We start from the raw sequence: 20,349 nt of genomic DNA on the forward strand, positions 1-20,349 counted from the left end.
AAAATGCTATTACTGAGTATAATACTTTTTACGCCTAAATACCAAGGGCATAATAACATTTTTTTTTCTATTATTACCAAAACGTGGTTATTCTCGAGCTTAATCAAAGTTACAAAGTCAAACCAATTACACAGATGGTATTTCTGTCGATAACTCGTTATGGTTAAGCAGCTAGTCGATCGCTACCTAAGAATAATAAGTAATCCATTATTTTACATGTCAAAAATAATAACAAGTGCTGGCTTTGCTGGGAGAGCCAACATCCCTTGTGAATTCCTGGATTAATAAATCGCTAATTTTTATATGTATTTGAAAAGCCTTTTGGGAGCTGCTTTCACGAATTTCTAGGGATTTTCTCGATCAATCTCCAAATTCGTACCGGTTCTTGACAATGGCCTAAATGTGTCCTGCCATCTACCATCGACCGGTGCATAAGTTGGATTTTTCGATTAGATTTTTCTATATATTTCATTTATATACCCCACACCATTATTGGTGTGGGGTATATAAAACTCGTTATGCCTTTTTGAATAAGAGCTGAACGATCGGTATGCGTTTTTGTGGCTGTAGTAACGATAGCTTTATTCGCATCTTCACAAGGTTTCAATGATTGTTTGCGCTTTATTTTTACTTCATTCATTTATTATTTGTTTTGTCCTAGATAACAAGATAAATATCTTATAAATTACCGTGTAGGATTGCGATTATTGAAAACATATCCAACACAATCTAGTATACCTTTATAAACTAAGTTGACAATTAGAAAATACAATACTCAAATATTAGTATTTTTTATAATTCTTTTAGACAAAAATGATTCACTAATTTGCTATTACAATTTGTGATTTGTTGCCGACTCATTTTTTGTTTAAGTTCAAATGAATTTAAACCATGTGCATTTTACTCATTGTATAACTATGCAAATTCCTGTTGTGATATCCTAATCGTATTCAGATCGGTTTCTTACCATTCCACATAAAGTAGAAAAAGTAAACGGATTTGAATGAAAGAGGACATGTATCATTTTTACCTTAATTATGCACAGAGTTGTGATAAACCAGGAAAGGAAAGGCAAAAGTCGGGCGTTGCCGGCATTATAATACCCTACACCTACCCTATAGGTACAAAGTGGAGGCTATGTCTAATTCTGAAAAAATTTTGATGGACCTCGCCGGATGTGATCAGATGGGTTATTAAACAATCCGTATCACATTTCGAGCAAATATGTTCAAACTTCAAAAACTACGGTTCACAAATGACAAGATTATTGCAAATTATCCATAACATGACGAACATATATATGTGAGCTAATATCTATTTCTAAACCGATTTCGAGCAAACTTCTCAGATAATGTGGTACTCGTCGAAAAAAGCGTTGTGCAAAATTTTGGCAAGATTGGTCAAAAAATGCGTTTGCAGTGGCTCTAGAAGAAAAAATCGGGCGATATACATGTATGGCAGCTATATCTAAATCTGAACTGATTTCTACGAAATTAACCAGTCGAGAGTCATAAGAAAATCCTTCCTGCCACTTTTCGAGAGAATCGGTTAACAAATGACCAAATCGGACGAACATATATATGGGAGCTATATCTTAATCTGAACCGATTTCGGCTTAACTTTATAGATATAGTGGAAGTCGTCGAGGAAAGCGTTGTGCAAAGTTTTGGGAAGATTCGTCAATAAATGAGCTAGCAGTGGCTCCAAGAGCGATATACATATATGAGAGCTATATCTAAATCTAAACCGATTTATACGAAAATAATCACCAGTAATGTCGAGAGTCAAAAGCAAATCCTTTCTGCCGAAATTCGAGAGAATCGGTTAACAAATGACCATTTTATTGCAAAATTACTGCAAATAGGACGAACATATATATGGGAGCTATATCCAAATCAGAAACGATTTTTTCCAATTTCAATAGGCTTTGTCTCTAGGCCGAAAAAACATGCCCATTCCAAATTTGAAGACGATCGGATGATAATTGCGATCTGTAGTTTGTACACAATTTAACATGGACAGACGGACATAGCTAAATCGAATCAGAAAGTGATTCTGAGTCGATCGGTGTACTTATCAATGGGTCTATCACTCTTTCTTTTGGGTGTTACAAACTAATTCACTAAGTTATAATACCCTGTACCACAGTAGTGGTGAAAAGCATAAAAATAGCAAATGCAACAAATCTCTGTAAATCTGCTGCAATGCATGTTAGCACTAGGTTCATGGAACTAACGAACCACATACCTACACGTGTGTGTGTGTATGTGTGAATCTCAGCAAGATTCATTACGTATATTCCCTCGTTTTCATATTCAGCCATTCATTGATTCATTCACCACATGTGGCTTTTCGAAATAGATTTTTCACAAGGACTGATTGTTGTATTTAAAGAGCATTAGAATGACTGCATGTAAATAGTAAAAGTAAAAAAACAATGATTTTTGTTTAAAAGTTTATGTGACAAATAATATAGCTAATACTTTTATATGTGGAACTGACACCCTGTAACAACTTTATTAAAATAGTGAAGGTTTAGGTTTCTCATGTGTTTTTGTTCTAATTTCAAGGCAAATTTGTTCATACCAGAGTCATATCTCAAATTTTTTCAGTTGTGCAGCCATACTACATACCGGAAATGACTTGACATAACATCCAGCATGCTATAACTATAAGATTCTCGTTTGGTCACATTAATGCAGAAATAAGCAAATTCATCTAACTCCAAGTTCTAACTAAAGACGATTAAAAGCTCTATTACACAGTATGCACGGTCCCTTATGACATGCCATATTTAGCACATGTAGGGTTGTGCATGTCGTGCGATATTAATGAAACTTACATATGAAGATCACTTCTCAAAAAAGCACATGTCATTTTTTGGTTCAGAGTGAGCTCTATTATTTCTGACAAAAACATAAAGAAATGAACTGTTTTTGTTGTAAGTCGAACGAAAGCAACCCCAAATTGAATTGTTTTCACAAATTTATGATTTAACCTAGGTAGATTTAAGAAGATAACGTCGAAAGCCCAGCTGATAAAATTTTCCAATTTCAGAGTTGTATCCAACTACACTCTTATGTCAAGTGATTTGTTTAGAATTACACCACTTGCTAGAGAAGTTTTAATATGGCAGGGCACCTCGCAAATGTAGCCAGCATTAGTAAGGGGATATCCACCGCTGAATTTTTTTCTAATGTTCGCGCCGGATTTGAACCCCGGCGTTCGGCGGACATGCTTACCTCTGCGCCACGGTGGCCTCTGTTCGTAATCACGAATCTCTTAATTTTTTGGCTACTGCATGTGGCAATGCAAATAAAAACTGAAATTTCAATTTGACAGTGTGCATAAGTTTGACAATAGAATGGGAATTTTGACCCCCCTTTCCCTCAAGGTTGTATAATTGATTTCGTCGATGTTGGGCTTATGACCTTACCTTCTTAAATCTACGTAGGATTTAACCATCTTTCTCACAACTTTAGCACTTTTTAGCCATAAAAAATCAGATTTGCTGCCATTTTTAGGTTATGTCAAGCTAAAATAACATGCGGGTGTGATAGCGAAAATGATGGATCGTATGCAAATTGACAATTTTGACAAACATTTTAAATTACGTGCGAATTCAAAATGCGTCTTATCATAAGACAGCTACACGCCGTGTAATAGCGGCTTAAGGAAACACAAAAGTCTCGAACTCGGACTCTGTTAAAGTCAAATAGAAGAGCATACGGAATGAAGTATACATGCAGAGTTTTAGAAAAATCGTCTTAAAAATTTCGACTTACACAGCCCTAGTATTGCATACAAAATGAAGGATATATATGTATGTGGGAGTTATTTTTAAATATGACCTGATTATGAGAAAATTGTACTCACGTACTGGTATTTAGTGTAAAATATTTAATTATTTTTTTTTTTTGAAAACGGGATTACAACGAGATTGCTTCGAGGACCTTTATATAAATAAGGTTAGGTACAATATATGCCACACCAGGAGAAATTTCTATATTTTCTGCTGTTTTCAGAAAGATTTGAACTGGAAATGGGACAGCAGGAATTTTTTGCAAAAACAGCAAACATAAACTGCTTTTTTCAGTTGGGAAAAAGGTGACTATAGCAAAAATGCCAAAAATTTCATATATTACATCTTATCTTTTAATCGGAATTGTGTGTAGGTTAGGTTAGGTTGAAAAAGAGGTTGCGGATATTAATCCGCCCCATGTCACAATGGCCATACACCTAAGCAGTAATCGGCTTGTTGTGCGCTCTAAATACTAAAAGAGTAACCTCGAAAAAGAAAATCCAATTTAGGAATTCGGTGATACTTACAAATTCCGAATCTTGAGAAAGTCGGTAATGGTCCCATCATCGGATCCCTGTTTGTTAGGCTGTATTGAGTCTACCGTCTTCGCACTGCCTGATGTTCCAATATTAGGATCTTTGCCTATACTAGTCTTCCAAATCTTGAGTAAATGGTCTTCGTGGGAGTAGGTTATTTTCTCATCGTCTGCTTCCTCATGATTTCGCCGCCCACATCCTTGATGATGACCGTCGCCTTTGTGGTCTGTGTTATGTCCAGCTTTTTGACGGTATCAGTACATTCCGATGAAGCAAAGTGCTGCGTTAAGATGTTCCCTCTATACTCGCAGCTCATTATTCGTATGGGTGGACCCCCTTCAGAGTTCAACACATGTTCCATAACCCGATCGTTTATCAAATGCCTCACCTGGGACCGACGATCTGGTGGAATCCTACCGGATGCATAGCTGATATCGATGACTTTATAAGTCATCTCATCCCAGGGGCCGCACGCGCTTCCTTCGTTCCTGTTCCGATTTTGTCTACCTCCGCAGGACACTGTCTGGAGTTTCCACTGCGGAAGGGCTGGTTTGGTTTTCCCAGAGTACTTGAAAGCGGGAAGTTCTTTTTCTTCTTCAGCATTTTAGCTGTGTTATGCTCTTCGGGAGACCGGGAGAGCAATCCGGGGCACGACGTAGGAGACAGAGGAGTATGTAGCGGCAGCGCAATCTCTTCGGAGACCTGATTCTCTTTCTGGCTTCCTTAGAAGTGAGTGAAATGTCAGTACTATCCGTTCCAGCATTCGGGCGGAAAGTGCAGGGTGCCAGCGATTTTGAGTACTTGCTTATTTGAAGTTCATCACGATGTAGAAGCAAGTAAAAAAATATTTGCTACAATAATTTTAAGTTAGTGTAGGTGAAAAAGAGGTATATATGTCCCTTAAAAAATGTAAGTGCACTTTTAAGATATTTTTCATAGTTACCAGTAAAACGGTAGGATTTTATTACAATCTGTTTTGTTAACGTTTTTGGGCAAGCTTGTGCAAGCAGATAGGCGAATGGCTGTGTGTGAACTGGCGGGTAAATATTCTTGCATTACGTAGTCGGGTGCGCATCGTTGGAGCGGAACGAAGAGATAAGGCTGCATCCAGAAAAAGATTTATAAATAATCAATGGAAAAAACAAAATTTTGTCGTGGAAACCTGCTTTGATTTTTAAAAGGTGACATAATTAAACGATGCATATATATTGTAATAATTACATTATGTTCCTGGGGGGGGGGGTTTGTTTTTTCATATCATTTTCTTTGCAACAGCATTCAACTTTTTTCAAGATTCAACGTTAGGTAAATGCAACATAATTATTTATTGATTAATTATTTATTAACTAATTAATTAATTTATTATTTTATAAATAAATTAGCAACTTTATTTATTTATTTTTTATTTATTTATATATTTATTTGTTTATTTTTTTATCCGTTTTTTTTTTAATTAATTGAATTATTTGTTATATCTAAATTTCTTAATGTTTTTTTTTTCATTATATATATTTTATATATATATATATATATATATATATTTTTTTTTTTTTTTTGAATAATAAAAAGTTCAAAATCCTTAATACCAAAAAATATAGCTGCACGGATGCATTCAGAATGTTGACTGATATTTATTTTTAATACAAAATGAATATTCGTAAGCAAGTACAAACTTCTCCATGCTTTTTGTTCAGATCAAGCATTTATCACAACGATTTCTGTTTTTATTACGCAAGTATTATATTTAAGAAAAAACGTACTTCTAAAAATATACAACAATTTCCTTATTTTTAATACTTTAAAACTGCATGTTTTTATATGAATTTTAATATAACGTAAGAATTCCTGAAATTAGGTTATATGTACTCCTTAATGCAAAGAAATACATTTAAATTTATTCTATACTTTCTACAAATGTTGGAAACCATTTACACATCAAAGGATAAACGTATAACATTGGAGAAATATTGCACTGTATTCAAATATATTATGTATTAATTAAAGGGTTATCATTAAAATTTAATTGGAAATGTTTATTATAAAGGGAAAGAAATACTTTCTTCAATGTTCGTTAAAAAACATATTGAATTTCGGTGTCCTTTAAACTTCCCTAAGAATGATGTTCCAACGTTTAGTAAATTGTAACTAGATTTAAGTTTATTTGTATATACCTCAAATATTTTTTAATTCATTTTTATTTATGCTGTCTATCTTATGTTGATATTTACATTAGGCTTAACATTATTTCGTTTATAATTTAATGATGTTTACCCAGTGTTAAACCCATTTATTGGTATCTTCAATTAAGACTATTCCATTTATGTTTTATATATTTTAGTTTCTTGATTCCTTTCATCTATGCAGAAGTAGATCTTGAGGGCCCCTTCTCTTGAGCCATGTAAAAGTATTTGTATTCGTCATTAGACATGTTGCTAGTTGATTCAGATGTTGTTGAATTCTTTGTTTGTAATTTGGAAGTTGTAATAAAATTTCTTCTTTTATCGTTTTTATGTGTTGTTCTTCGTGTAGTCTGGGGTTAGTTAAAGATTGGAGCGCACGGGCTATTTTACGCAATGTTTTTGATTGGAACTGTTGCAAAACTTTTAGGTTCGTATTGCAGGTTGATTCCCATGGTTGGGTCCGCTATGTCCAAAAAGGTTTGATTATGCATTTGTAAATCAGAAATTTCTTTTGCAGGATTATTTTTGAATTAAATAATGATTTGAAAAAAAAGGAACATTTTTGGCGCCAAATCATGTAAATTTTTACCATGATTTAGCTCATTTAATTGAGTGTACAACTTTTAATTATAATCGGACTACACGTAGCCGAAAGGTTTACAAGTGGTTTATGTGACGGTGCCGAGTCTTGTTGTTACCAGGGCTGAGGTGTCTGGTCCTCGATTCGGACCCCGGATCGAAGTCGGAGAGCGGTTCGGAGTCGGGACAAGCTTGCTCAACTCTGAACCAAGCTTCGACTACGGCTCAATAGCCTGACTTCGACTCCGGTCGAATCCAATGATCTATTTATAAGCAATGCCAATTTGCACGTACATTCTTTGATCGGTCATTCCATCAGTTAGAACCACACTAACGTCAAACAAGTAAAGCTAGCGGATAAAATACCTTTACACAAATACTCCTGTTTGATTTGCGTCTATATGGGCCATATTATTAGATAACTTATTAGATGGCCAATATCTATACCAGTGGTCCAAGACGATCCATGTTCAGCTACAACCCGAATATTGTCCAGTTTTCCAATTTGACACTTCCGAATATTTATTGCTTTTTATTACTATTATTTCTTTTTTTTTTTCATTTTTATTACTCTTCTAAATGTTAACTCGGCGTTTACTCAATAGGCTTTTTGAATTTTATTTATATGTGTTAAGATAGCTATGAACACATTTCACTTAAATTCGCAACCATTAATAACAGTCTAGCATTTGCTATTTATACACCTACCCTCTAGAGAACCGCATTCGAATCAAAATTACTAAATAGATTTAATGACGCATAAAACAGCTTGAAACCCAAATTTTTTGAAATACAGGGAAATGCAAAGCAAATTAATTTTTCTCTTTTATTTTTCTTCTTTTAATTAAAAATAACATTATTTTTATTTTCAATGCTACAATTTGCCTTTTGTAGTTTACGACCACCAATTTTAATGTGAGATCATAAATTCCTTTGAAAATAATTTCCTGCGGATGAGTTGGTTATTTTATTAGCCACCTATCTATTCGAGGAACTATTTTTCACATATTTTTTCTCCATGAACATCATTTTTATTGGCTTATAAAATAAACTTTGCTTATTTTAAAATGTTTTCCAAATGAGATTTCAAAAAATGCAATCCAAAAGTATTGCGTGCGATGGTACTCGAAATGTTAAATCATAACAACTTCCAATCAGATGGAAATTTAACACTAATTAGTGAGCTTGAGGAATTGAATTCAACTTGTAATTTTGTATGGTGATTATATTAAGAGGTATACAAAGATAAAACTTGTAATCAAGAAACTGAAGAGAAAAGAAGTTTGCCAAAAAATTAAGAACCAAACTTTAAAATAATGATACTATCTTTAAATTTAATTTCGCAAATACAAACGGACACGACCATCCGTTTAGAATTCGTTCACTGATATATTCTTATCTTACTTTACCCATTAAAAAAGTGAACACCAAATGAAGGAAAATTTAACTAAATAGGAGTAAAATTGACCATGATGGCGATTAAGATTTTTTTCCCGATTGGTATAAACAATTCCTTATTTTAGGTAAATGCGAGGGACATAAATCCAATCTAGCAATCCAGTTGAAATTTTCAAGAATATGGGATATCTGAACTCAATGTCAGCATGTTTTCCACATAATTATCAAGAAAATTCTTATGCGTTCTAATACCTATTATTTTTTTAAATTATTCCCTTTTTTCTATTATGTAAAAATTAATTTCAACGTATAAGGTATAACTAGAATAAATAAAAGTAAGGTTTTATTTGCACTAGGTAGTAGAAATTTCTAGTTCCAATGAATAACTTACCCAAAGCTTTTATATTGAAGAATAAATTGTGGTTTCTTGTGTATTATTAACTAAAAAATACAATATGTTGCTTGCAAGAATGTACAATAATTGTTTTACCCGTACAATGTTTGCTTAACCAAAAAAGTCCACTGTGAATAATGATTAGTAATTTCTAAGTTTCAGCCAAGCTAAAAATACAAAATTTGATTGCATGGCAAACCTTGCACTTCACTTTTATAAAAAAAAATTGTCTAAAGCATTTGTTTATTTCTTCTTAAAAAAATAGATGCGAACTACCGTCAAGTCTTGAAATTTGACAAAAACAAAATGCTATTTGTTAGTAAATTAAAAAAATAATTTCATTTCACTTAATTCACCTTTTCGAGCATCATAAATTTATCCTCGGCACCTCCACTGGACTTGACAATTTTTTACGTCTTTTTCTGCATGCTATTTTTTTCCGCTGTAACGATGCGCAACCGAGCTCATAGCAAAACCAACTGATTAAGCCCCCCTATCAAAAGGAAAATAAGCTGATAATTTCCAACGTTATAATTATGTGTGTTTATTTACATGTTTACACGCCAATTCGTACCCAGCCATTCGTTTTACAGCATGCACTAGCTTGCCCAAAAATGTAACCTTAAAATGTGATTTTAATAAATTTAGACTGTAAATGGGTATATATTTTACTGGCAGCTAAGGAATTATATACCTCTTTTTATTCTACACTAACTAAAGGTTGTAAAGAGGGGGCGGATTAATATCTGCACCCTCTTTTCAACCTAACCTAACTAAAAAGTTGTGTATCAAATATTTTTTCTACAGCGTGATGAACTTCAATTTAGCAAGTCCGCCAATTCAATCGTAATAAGCTTCAGTAAAAATTTGCTATTAATTTTTTTTTCATGGAAATTTTTTTTTTGGTTTGTCACATGAACGTGAATTTATGTTTTTCAAAGCAACTATATGAGCTAATTGCAATTTCCTTGAAAATAGGATATGTAGCAAAATGTCATAAGAGAAGAGAAAATTTTCATACAGCGTAATGAAATTGTTATTCCAATTTTGGGTAAATTTTTTACTACATTATACGATACTCTTTTTTCAGTGCAGATGATTGTCCAATTATTATTTTTTGAAAAATTCTTTTTTTAAGCTTAGCATCTGAACATAAAAAACTAAACATTTAAAGACGATCCTCTTTGCAAGTCTATTTTGCGTGTTTAACTTAGGTACTCTGTTGTCTTGTCCCAAAGTCAATTTCCAAACGTTTAACTATATTTTCACCTTCGTTTTAGATTTTTTGTCTTAGTAACAAGACGCAAAGTTAAGGATTTACTAACCTACCCTTTAAAATAAAAAGTCCTTAATATTGAGGAAAATATATTTTACCAAAGTGGAAAAAAGTGGTTTATGCAACACGTTTTGTTAACAATTACACGTATTATGGGTGGTAACACGTTAATCCGAGGATAGGCGAACATTTTTTTCTACGTTGTTGAGCGGACGTGGTCTGGCCACACCACTTCTTTAAAAGAGCTATAAAATTTTAATGGATTATTTGAAAATTTATTTTTGGTTCAAAAAGTGTTTTCATATTAACTCATTTTTCAATGTTTCTGTTTAAGGAGTCAATTAAGGACAAGCAAACGAAATTATGGAGATATAGGTTAGAATCAACAACATTCTGCCAAATGAGGCAAAAATTGAAGCTTCCAGGCGCCATAGAAGGCATGTAATCTATATCAGCTTATAGACCGATTTAAAAAATACTCGTCATAGATGTTGGAAGTCATAACAAAACACTCCGTGCAAAATTTAACTCACATGTTCCATGCCAAATCGGGAGATCACTTTATATGGGAACTATATCAGATAAATGACCGATTTTGACTGCACTTGACACGGTTGTTAGAAGTCCCAGAAGCAAATTCCGTGCAAAATGTCAGCCAAATCAAATTGAGGCTGAATAAGTCAAAGCAAGGAATCGGTTTATTTGGGGCTATATACAAATCTAAGCCGATAAGGTCCAAATCTTAACCGATAAGGCAATCCCAAAGGACCCACATCAACAAGAAGTCCCCGTGCAAAGTTTCAAGTGGATATCTTTATTCGTTCGACCGCTATCGTGATTTCCACCATCCTATGGTGGTGGGCATAAAAACGTAAATAAATAACAAAAAATATTTATTTCAACGAATAATTTTCTTATGTTCAAATTAATTAAACTTTGTTTTTATATAAAAAAATATAAATCTGTTGACAGTACCAGAATTTGCAAAACGTATGTTGTGGTCCAGTCAGACCATATCTGCTCAAATCCGTAGGTATTAATTTCATTAGCACAAAATGTCAAATATAATTCAAAATTTTATAATTTTTCTTGTGTAATTTACTTAGAATGCTTCATTTTACTTTAACATTAAGTTCCATTTCCTTACAAAGTCTTTATGAGCTGTAGGTAAGCCATTAAAGTCAAAATTGGTCTGGCCAGACCAATCTGCGCTTCCCAGGGTTAAAAGAACTATCATAATTATTTGCGTGTAAATGTATAAGGTACAACGGAACGTATGAGTACGTTTGTTTCACTGAAGTTACTAATACGCCGTTGTAATTTATGGTCAATTCTAAGTCTTATTGACTCAAATGGTTTCTAGAGTGTTAAAAGTTAAAGCTAAAAGCCCACAAAAAAAAAACAAAAAACATTATAACGATACATATCTAGATTATCAGCGAAAAAAGGAATGATTTCATGTGCTTACAAAAACCAACCATTAACATAAGCAGAGACAACTATGAAGAAACTTTTTTTTTAATTTTAATTATTTTGCAGCATTATAAGGTGTAGCCAACTAAAGGAAAACTATCAATTAATCAAAACTTCGTTGCCAAAACAATGTAAAACAAAAACAATAACATACAAAACTTTATTAATGATAAACGATCATAATTAAACTAAGATGCCTTAAAACAATACTTCCTTGTTATAAAACCAACAACATAAAACCCCAAAAACAAACAATTACCACAAATCTATATTTTATTACAAAACAAACATTTGTTGAGAACCTAAAGTTAACGTTAAACAAGCAAAAACCAAAAACAGTAATAGAAACAAAACAAACAAACAACAACTCCATCGAGATTAACTAACGAAACAACTAAACAGCCGACCAGCAAGCAAGCAAGCAAGCGAACAAAGCGCTGGACCCAACATTTTATTAATGGCTAATAATAACAATCGTCGTCGTTTTCATTTGAAATATGAAAAACTGTGAACGTTGTCAAGACACCACCACAAACAATAAATTATCATTAACAACAGCAACACCCATAGCAACCACAGGCTCCACAATAGCAACAGCCATTGAAACCATGAAACCACTTAAAACAACAAACAAATCTGCAACAAAACTCAGCGATGGAGGTGGGGGTGGCGGTGGGTTAGTGGTAGGTGGCAAAGAGCTGGTAATTAATACCACAGATATGATAAAAGCCATACGTTACAGTAAAGCCACAGTGGCCACCAGCACCAACTCGACCAGCGGCGGCGCCAGCCTAACCATAACAACAACGGCAACAATGCCAACAGGTGTACTACCACTAACAACAGTTGTAGCCAGTCCGTTGTGTCAACATCTATTACAACAACAACATCAACAACACAATCCACAGCGTTGTTCGAGTGTTGGCAGCACGACGAGCAGTATCTGTGAAACGGTGTCATCCGATTCGGGTCTGGCGATGTCGCCAACGGAGCCGCAACATCATCATAATCACCATAACCTCCACCACCAGCAAATATTGCAACAAACGCATCAACAACAGCCAACTCACGCTCTCGCACATCCCCACCACTTAAACTCTGAGTCGTATCAGCAGCAGCAACATCTACTGCATCATCATAACATGGCCTCGTTATCTTTGGCGGCAGTGGCGCCACCAGCAACGACAACCAAGATGAATCGTAGCCTATTGCCATCAAATGGAACCAACGGCCTAACCTCGGGCCTGTCAACAACAACACGTCTGTCGCCTCATACCCAACCGCAACCACATCAGCAGACAACACATGGTTTATTGCCTAGTGTTGTTTCGTCTTCAACATCATCATTGTTGGCCGTAGCACCACAGCCTGTGGCATTAGCATCATCAACACCAAGCAGATTATCCGCTACACATCCGGCGATGGCGACCGTGGTGCCCCCACACTCTATAGCAGATTCGCAAACAGCGGCAGCATCAGCGCCAACGCCATCACAACCACAGCAGCAACAGCATACGCCCCTACAACCACAACCACCGCCACCACCACCTGCCGCCACAACATTGCCACCCCTGGTGGGTGGTTTAGGTGCTGCTGCAATGGCAGCTAATTTGGCCGAGTCCTTTTCGTTGTTACACCAGCAGGCGCATCATTTTCGAGATATTCTCTATGCGGCGCATTTACTGGGTCGAGGTAATGTAAATGCACGATAATAATTTGCCAATACCATTTCATAGAATGTAAGCACTAAGTTTGAAAACGATTCGCATTTTTCAACATGAGTAAGAATATTGGCCAGCATTGCCAATATACTTGCCCATATAACCTAAGGATTTCAGATTGTGTGTATAATTTTTAAATTGATTGATTCACAACGTAATTACAATGCCTTTGACAGCAATTACCGTCGATACCGCTTAACTATAATACGCTTTAATGAAAAATGCCGCTTAAGTGAAAGTTGATGGTACCAGTCATTTTAGTGTTTCACAAAGAAAGTGAAAAATCGCTCAATTGAAAATACCGCTAAACTAAAAAAGCTTTTACATCTGAAACTGAAAACGCATAATTGCCTGGAATTAAAAAAATTCGCGTCATCAATGAAATTCGAAATATATTTGTATAAAGAGTTTTAAAGAGTTTTACTGAGCATTGCTCTTTTCCAACTCAAGTTATTTCATACAAAACTAGAATGTTGACCTAAAAATTTGCTTTCACGTGTGCTTATATCACTTGACCAGAAATAAATTTCACTTATTCGAACTACGCTTAACTAAAAATTACTGTTAAGTGAAACCATATTTATGAATTTTTATCGTTTCACTTAACCGGTTTCGACTGTAGTTCAATGCTATGATATGTCACAAATAAGGTTTCTTACATAGGCTAGGTAAGAATAAATGTAAAAATTTGGAAATTGTTCGAGAATTAATTCCAATTACCTAAAGAAAATATGGTGGTGAAGCCCCCTTTCACTACTGATCTCTGTGGAAACAATGTTGTGAAAAGGCCCCTCCAACAGTTTTCTATAGATGTGAGAGGCCTCTCTCTCCACCAGCTTTCGACAAATATATGATCATCAATTGTCTCCTGGCCCATTATTAAGTATACTAATAGTCTTAGACTTATTTCTTGGTTCTATTTATACATGTCCACCTGCCTGTCCGTCCTTGTAATCTTGAGACCGGGTACAGGTATCATTTTATGTGTGGTTAGCAACAAATGTGGTACCGTTTAACAATATTATTCCTGCGAGGCCCTACGGCTTGCCTGCAGGTTATATGGAAATGACAGAAAGTGATCAAAATAAATATTATTCAAATTAGGAGCTATTAACAGGTTTAGCTGTGATTTTGTTTTGTCTTTAATATATATAAATTATCTATATTATACATATAAGTTTTACTAATAGTTTTAGTAATTTTATTGGAGAAAATGGTCCTTTTCTGTTTTCTGTTCTAGGTATTTTCAAAATTTAGTAAATGTAATGGCATGCTATTAATGCTACTATTGTTAATGGTACAGTAGCCATTAGAGAACTTTTTCCATAATTATTTGTGTGTTTTGTATCTTCCTTCGCTGGTGGTCAATGGGATTTAAAAAGTTTAGATCATTGTATAAGTCAATAGCTATTGTTGTTGTATATAATCTCTCTACATTTAATATTTTAAGTTGTCGATATAGATTGAGTATTATGAGGATAAGGTTGTCTCGTGTTAAATGAACATGAATTTCAATTATTTGCTTCTCCATTTGAGCCATTTGATTCAACTTGCTTATTTGTAAATTTTTTACTATTGTACAGTAATTTCACAATTTTATGAATCTACAGTTGAAAAATAGGCCTGCCTTAGTACAAAGTAAAGTTAGCATTTCCTTGAGTGGTACAGAAAAAACTGAGTTGCCGTAGTTTTTTCTGGACGTGTCCAATGATATTTTTCCACTTAAACGTTCGAGATACATTCCTAGATATTTGTATGTTTACACAAGTTCTATAAGTGCTGTACCTTTTTCTATATTGCAGTTTTGGATTAAATTATGTGTACAATCTGTGTTGTGCTAAATTAGTTGTCTATCTACTTGCGATTTATATCTTGATTTGAAATGCATAATTTTGGCTATCTGTGCATTTAGGATTAAGCCTCTATCATGGCACCATCTAGATATGGTATTAAGTTCACCTTGCATTAAATTAATTGATGTATTCAAGCATTTATTTGATACAACTATTGCAGTGTCATTTGCGCATGCAAAGGCAGATGTTTCTCAGTTGACTTAACAAATCATTTGAGTATATTATATATAAGATAGGTCCCAGCTTAGATCCTAGGGGAACTGCATAGTTTATTTCCATGGTTTCACTGATATTATTTTATATTTTTACTCTGAAATCTCCTCGTATTTCAATACTCTTAAGGGTGGCAACAAGTTTATCCTGGGGCAAGGTGTCAAAAGCCTTGGTGAACTCTGTAAATAGGGCAATACAATGAGTATTTTTCTCAAGTTATTGGTTGATATGGTCAGAAAATAATCCAATCAGTTTCCTTTTTGGAAACTGTATTGTCTTTTATCAGATATATTATATTTTTAATGAATTTGTTAAACGTCGTTACCACTATATCTTCCAAGACTTTTTCCATTACTGAAAATATAGATATTGATGAGGACTGATGAGTGACATTTTTAAAATGTTTGGAATCTAGGCTTCAGATTAGCTATCAGCAATTGGTTTCGTAATAATTGGAGTCAGGATTGCTGCATTATTTTTCAAATCCACTGCTGTAATGTTATCCGCACCCACATTTTTGGCATTTTTTTAGTTAGTATACAATATATTTCCTCTTGACTTATAGGTTTCATGTATGAGTTTTAAAGTCTCGTTGGTGTAGTCGTTGTCGTTTGTATATTGCAACTATGTACTGATTTTTCGACGTTTTCTTTGAAATTGTTTATCGCGTGTATCACAAAATTTATTGAGTTCGCTTGTAAGCCACGGATAAGGGTTTTCGTTTTTTAGTTTTAAAATGTAAAGTTTTACATTTCTCATAGATATTTTCAATTTTTTTACATATTAGATTGAACATTTATTCAGTGCCATAAGTTTTATGAAGAATATAATTTTAGACAACATATTTCTATGATGGTGAGTAAATCTTATAGTTCTCTTGGATTTATTTATGAAAAGATGGAGTAAAGAATTTGATGATGCTTCGGTTACTAAGAACTTATATATTCGTTATCCGTTATCTGGGATCCGGTTTGCACTATTCACAGAAATAAAATTGGGTCAGTACTGAAACAATTTCTACTATTTTACCTTCGTAATACTGGTTGGAATTTTCAAACACTTTTTTCCTATACGTTTAGATTAAATTTAATAAAGCTCCCTACTCTAAGTAGCCGCAGGAAAATGTTGAACATCACTTTCATCTCAATTGTTTTACACGGGAATTTGAAGTGCGAATTTTTGTTGAGCCTGCTTAATATTAACGTTTAGATTTTAATAGATATGATCATCTTTTTGATCTTATTGAAGATAGATACTCATTAAAAAGAAAAATTATACTATACTTAAATCCTAGTTAAATATCAATGTTGTTTGTATATGTATCTATGGACCTAAGAATAAAAAAAAATCCCATCTCTCTTCGCTGATCATTCGATTAACCTTCCCATTGTTGAATTTTATCAGCGCATCACTATCTTCACTACTCACTTCATTCGTTACGTTAGCTTCTCTTCTAACCACTGTGCTTACAATCTTTCTATTTTCGTTGTTCAAAATCGCATGAGATTCTGATCTGGACTTCTAGAGGTGAAGTATACATAATTTAATCCAATTGCAAAATTTTTTTAACCATGAGCATTTTTAAATCTATTATAGGCAAAACTAGCCATAACTTTAGTCCCACCAAAAATATAACATCATCATCTCATGCCATTTAATGCAGTTGGCAGCATGAATGCTTTGAGACTGACTGACCTTATTAAATCGATCGTTGTCACAGGAAGTGAAAACTATTTTCCGACACAGCATCCGCTATTGAATATGGGTGAAAATTTTTCTTTTAACCTATTGTGCACTATTTTGGCTCCTTTTATATCTACTTTCTACAGCGACAGCTTTCATTCCATAGCTTCTTTGTTTGATCACAGCCCGATGTATCATTCCAAAGATGAAACCCATAGCCTTGTGTCCTTTCTTAAGCATATAGAAAATACATGAAAGAGGTGGGTGCAGATATATACCAGACACCAGGAAAAGATTTGCTGCTAAACCAGTAAGAATATCTGCCTTCTTTTTTCCCTGGTACCCTTGGATCTAAAACTCCAACCAGCTATGCCTGACTGATTCCAAAGGCACAAAAGTAGAGCAATCACTGACTAATGCCAATGCTAGCGGCAATGCAACCCACAACAATTCACTTTAGAATCCGAAACAAGTTCCATGTACAATTATTGTATTATCTAGTGTTGAATTTCAAGTTCCCGTCTAGGATTGGACATTGGTGGGTTTCTTGATTTTTACCTAAAATTGTTTTGGGTTTGGCGGGTTTGAGAGACCACAAAAACCCCAAACAATATCAAGAAATCGAGGCAATATTATGATTGGCCAAGTCGTCTGTCGACTAGTGGAGCCTGGAGCAGTCGCTCCACCCGTCGGGGTTTCAGTTGCAGACAACATTCTACGGCCTTATACCACCACCTCAGATGTTGGGTCTTTGGAGTCCATTCTAAGCCTATTCCCGTGCTCTAGATCTGCCGCTGCACTGGAAACGGACGCAGATCATTAATCGCCTAATGGATACCTCTATCGCAGCTATCCTTGAGTGACTTAAATTTTTCTTCCTAAAAAAAAAATTATCTATTACGAGTTACAGGAAAATTCTTGCGGAGTGAAATAACAAAATTTCCGGTTTAAATAAGAATCCTACGGTGTTAGAATGGTGGCAATTCGTCAATGCGAGCGACAAAACGTTATAAAAGTGATAGGTTTTTTCCATGTAAGAGGACGAGTACTGGTACCGGTCCCAATAACCACGAGGATCTTTTCCGTGTCAGGTTTGGGACCATTTCCCGTAGGGTATATATATTCCTGATCGTCTTGACATTCGAAGTCGATCTAGTCATGTCCATCCGTCCGTCCTCATGTCCGTCCGCCTTTAAAAGTCTTTGCGGAAAAACGCGCAGAGCTAGCCGCACGAAATTTTGCACAGATACTTATTATTGAGGTAGGTCGTTGGTACTTGCAAATAGGCCAAATCGGTTCTGAATTGAATATAACTCCCATATAAAGTGGTCCAACGACTTGAATTCTTGAGTCCCTAGACAGCTATCGCGCCAAGTATGGTCAAAATTAATCTACAACTCGCTATTGCTCCGATATCGACTGATCTCCCGATTTGACAGCAACCTCTGGAGGCTGTAATTATTATCCGATTGGGCTGAAATTTTGTATTCCGTTACGACTTCGAACAATTGCGCCAAGTATACCTAAAATCGGTCAATAACATGATATAGCTCCCATAAACCGATCTCCCAAATTGGCATCTAATAATTTTGCAATGTCTACAAACCTCCCTTTGTGACCACCTAACATTCGTTGCCCTTCGCACCTGTTCCTGAAGACTTAGGTTATATTTCGCTATAGTCATACCCAAAGTTTCCAGTTCCCCTGGAATGTGTAGGTAGTTCCTGGTCTTGCAAGCTCGTTCGCTCTACAATATCCTTAGATATCTCTTTGGCCCGGCACACAGAACAGGTGAGAGATCTGCGACACTCAAAGGCGGTTTTCGAATTCAGAAATTCGTGTTCCAGCGATTTAATGGTTGCCTAGTTGTCTGAGAAGATATTTATGTCAGTCGAAAGAAATGCTCAAAAAATACGAAAGAAATGAATTTTTGCGTACTCGATCGATTTGACGAGTCATCCGCCGTATAGTCCCGACTTGGAACCAAATGACTTCTTTTTATTCCCGTACATAAAGAAGCGGTTGATACGTTCAGAATGCATGATTTAGAGATACCTCAATCGGAGTGGCTAAAGTGCTTCGACAATTAATTCAAACGCATGCAAAACGTTAATATTTGTTTTTGAGTTCTCTAATCCCGAAATATAAATGGCAACCATCGTATCAAAATTTGTCAATAGTGTGTTCATTTATGTTTTTAAAACTAGCAAAAAAAAGTATGAGTACATCTCCATATTCCCGGCTGAAAAAAGGCCACGGATTCACTCAAATGTGAAAAGTTTTCGTTGCACCAGCACGGGTGAGTTGTAAAATACACCCGTATGAATCTGATTTGAAAATGTTACAAGAGTTACATTTTTTATTTGTTCCACACCATACACATTCTTATTTTTATTCAATACTAAAACGGAATGTGAGATACGTTTACCGAGATTCAACGATTGCAAACTACTTTGTGGGTGCATTTAATTTTTGTCTTTTTTTCGTAAAATGGCGAATTGCCCATTAGTTTAAACGCAGCAATACACAGTTGTTTCCTTTCAAAAGGAAAAGTCCAACGTATAGTGTATGACAAATTTGTAGGATAGTGGCGTATATTATTTCTGCATTAGAGATTACGTTGAAAATTCTCTAATTATATCAACACATCACTTATATATTTTGGTACTAATTGGACATTAGCGCTATTTGCATTCCACTTTCCATCCATTATTTATTTCATATATTTCTTGTGTTTGGTGCACTACAGAGTGCATTTGAACAAGTCAAAAACAATGTAAGCACTTGATTTGAAAAACAGCAAAAGAGTGATAAGTTCGGTCAGGCCGAATCTTATGTACCCTCCACCATGGATCGCATTTATCGAATTATTTTCCCGGTATCTCCTTTTAGGCAAACAAAGGATAAAGGAAAAGAATTGCTATGCAATTAGAGCTATATCATGTTATGGTCCGATTCGGACTATAATTGAATAAGAACATAGTAGAAGTCATTGTATAAAATTTCGTTCAAGACGAATAAGAATAGCGGCCTTAAGGGGCTTAAGAAGTAAAATCAGGAGATCGGTTTATTAGGCTGTATTAGACTATAGACCGATTTAGACTATAGACCGATTTAAGCTATAGACCGATTTAGACCATATTTGACACGTATATTGGAGGTCATGGGAAAAACAGTTGTACAACATTTCAGCCAAATCGGTTAGTAATTTCGCCCTCTAGAGGCTCAAGAAGTCAAGATC

The 20,349-nt window shown here is 34.8% G+C and overlaps 1 protein-coding gene across 8 annotated transcripts in view; it reads left to right on the top strand.

Annotated features, from left to right (window-relative positions):
- LOC106084413 (mucin-2) overlaps positions 1-20,349 on the top strand; it is a 263,301-nt gene that overhangs the window by 162,873 nt on the left and 80,079 nt on the right. For 5 of the 8 annotated variants that reach the window (XM_059366669.1, XM_059366668.1, XM_059366670.1 and 2 more), the window contains one exon: positions 11,705-13,330. The exons of the other annotated variants lie outside the window; for them this stretch is intronic. In XM_059366669.1, the coding sequence (XP_059222652.1) occupies positions 12,136-13,330 (1,195 nt within the window). In that variant the 5' untranslated portion in view covers positions 11,705-12,135. The remainder of the gene's footprint in view (positions 1-11,704; positions 13,331-20,349) is intronic. 8 annotated transcript variants of the gene reach the window in all.

This window comes from Stomoxys calcitrans, chromosome 4 (genome assembly GCF_963082655.1).
Source record: "Stomoxys calcitrans chromosome 4, idStoCalc2.1, whole genome shotgun sequence".
Classification (NCBI taxonomy): domain Eukaryota; kingdom Metazoa; phylum Arthropoda; class Insecta; order Diptera; family Muscidae; genus Stomoxys; species Stomoxys calcitrans.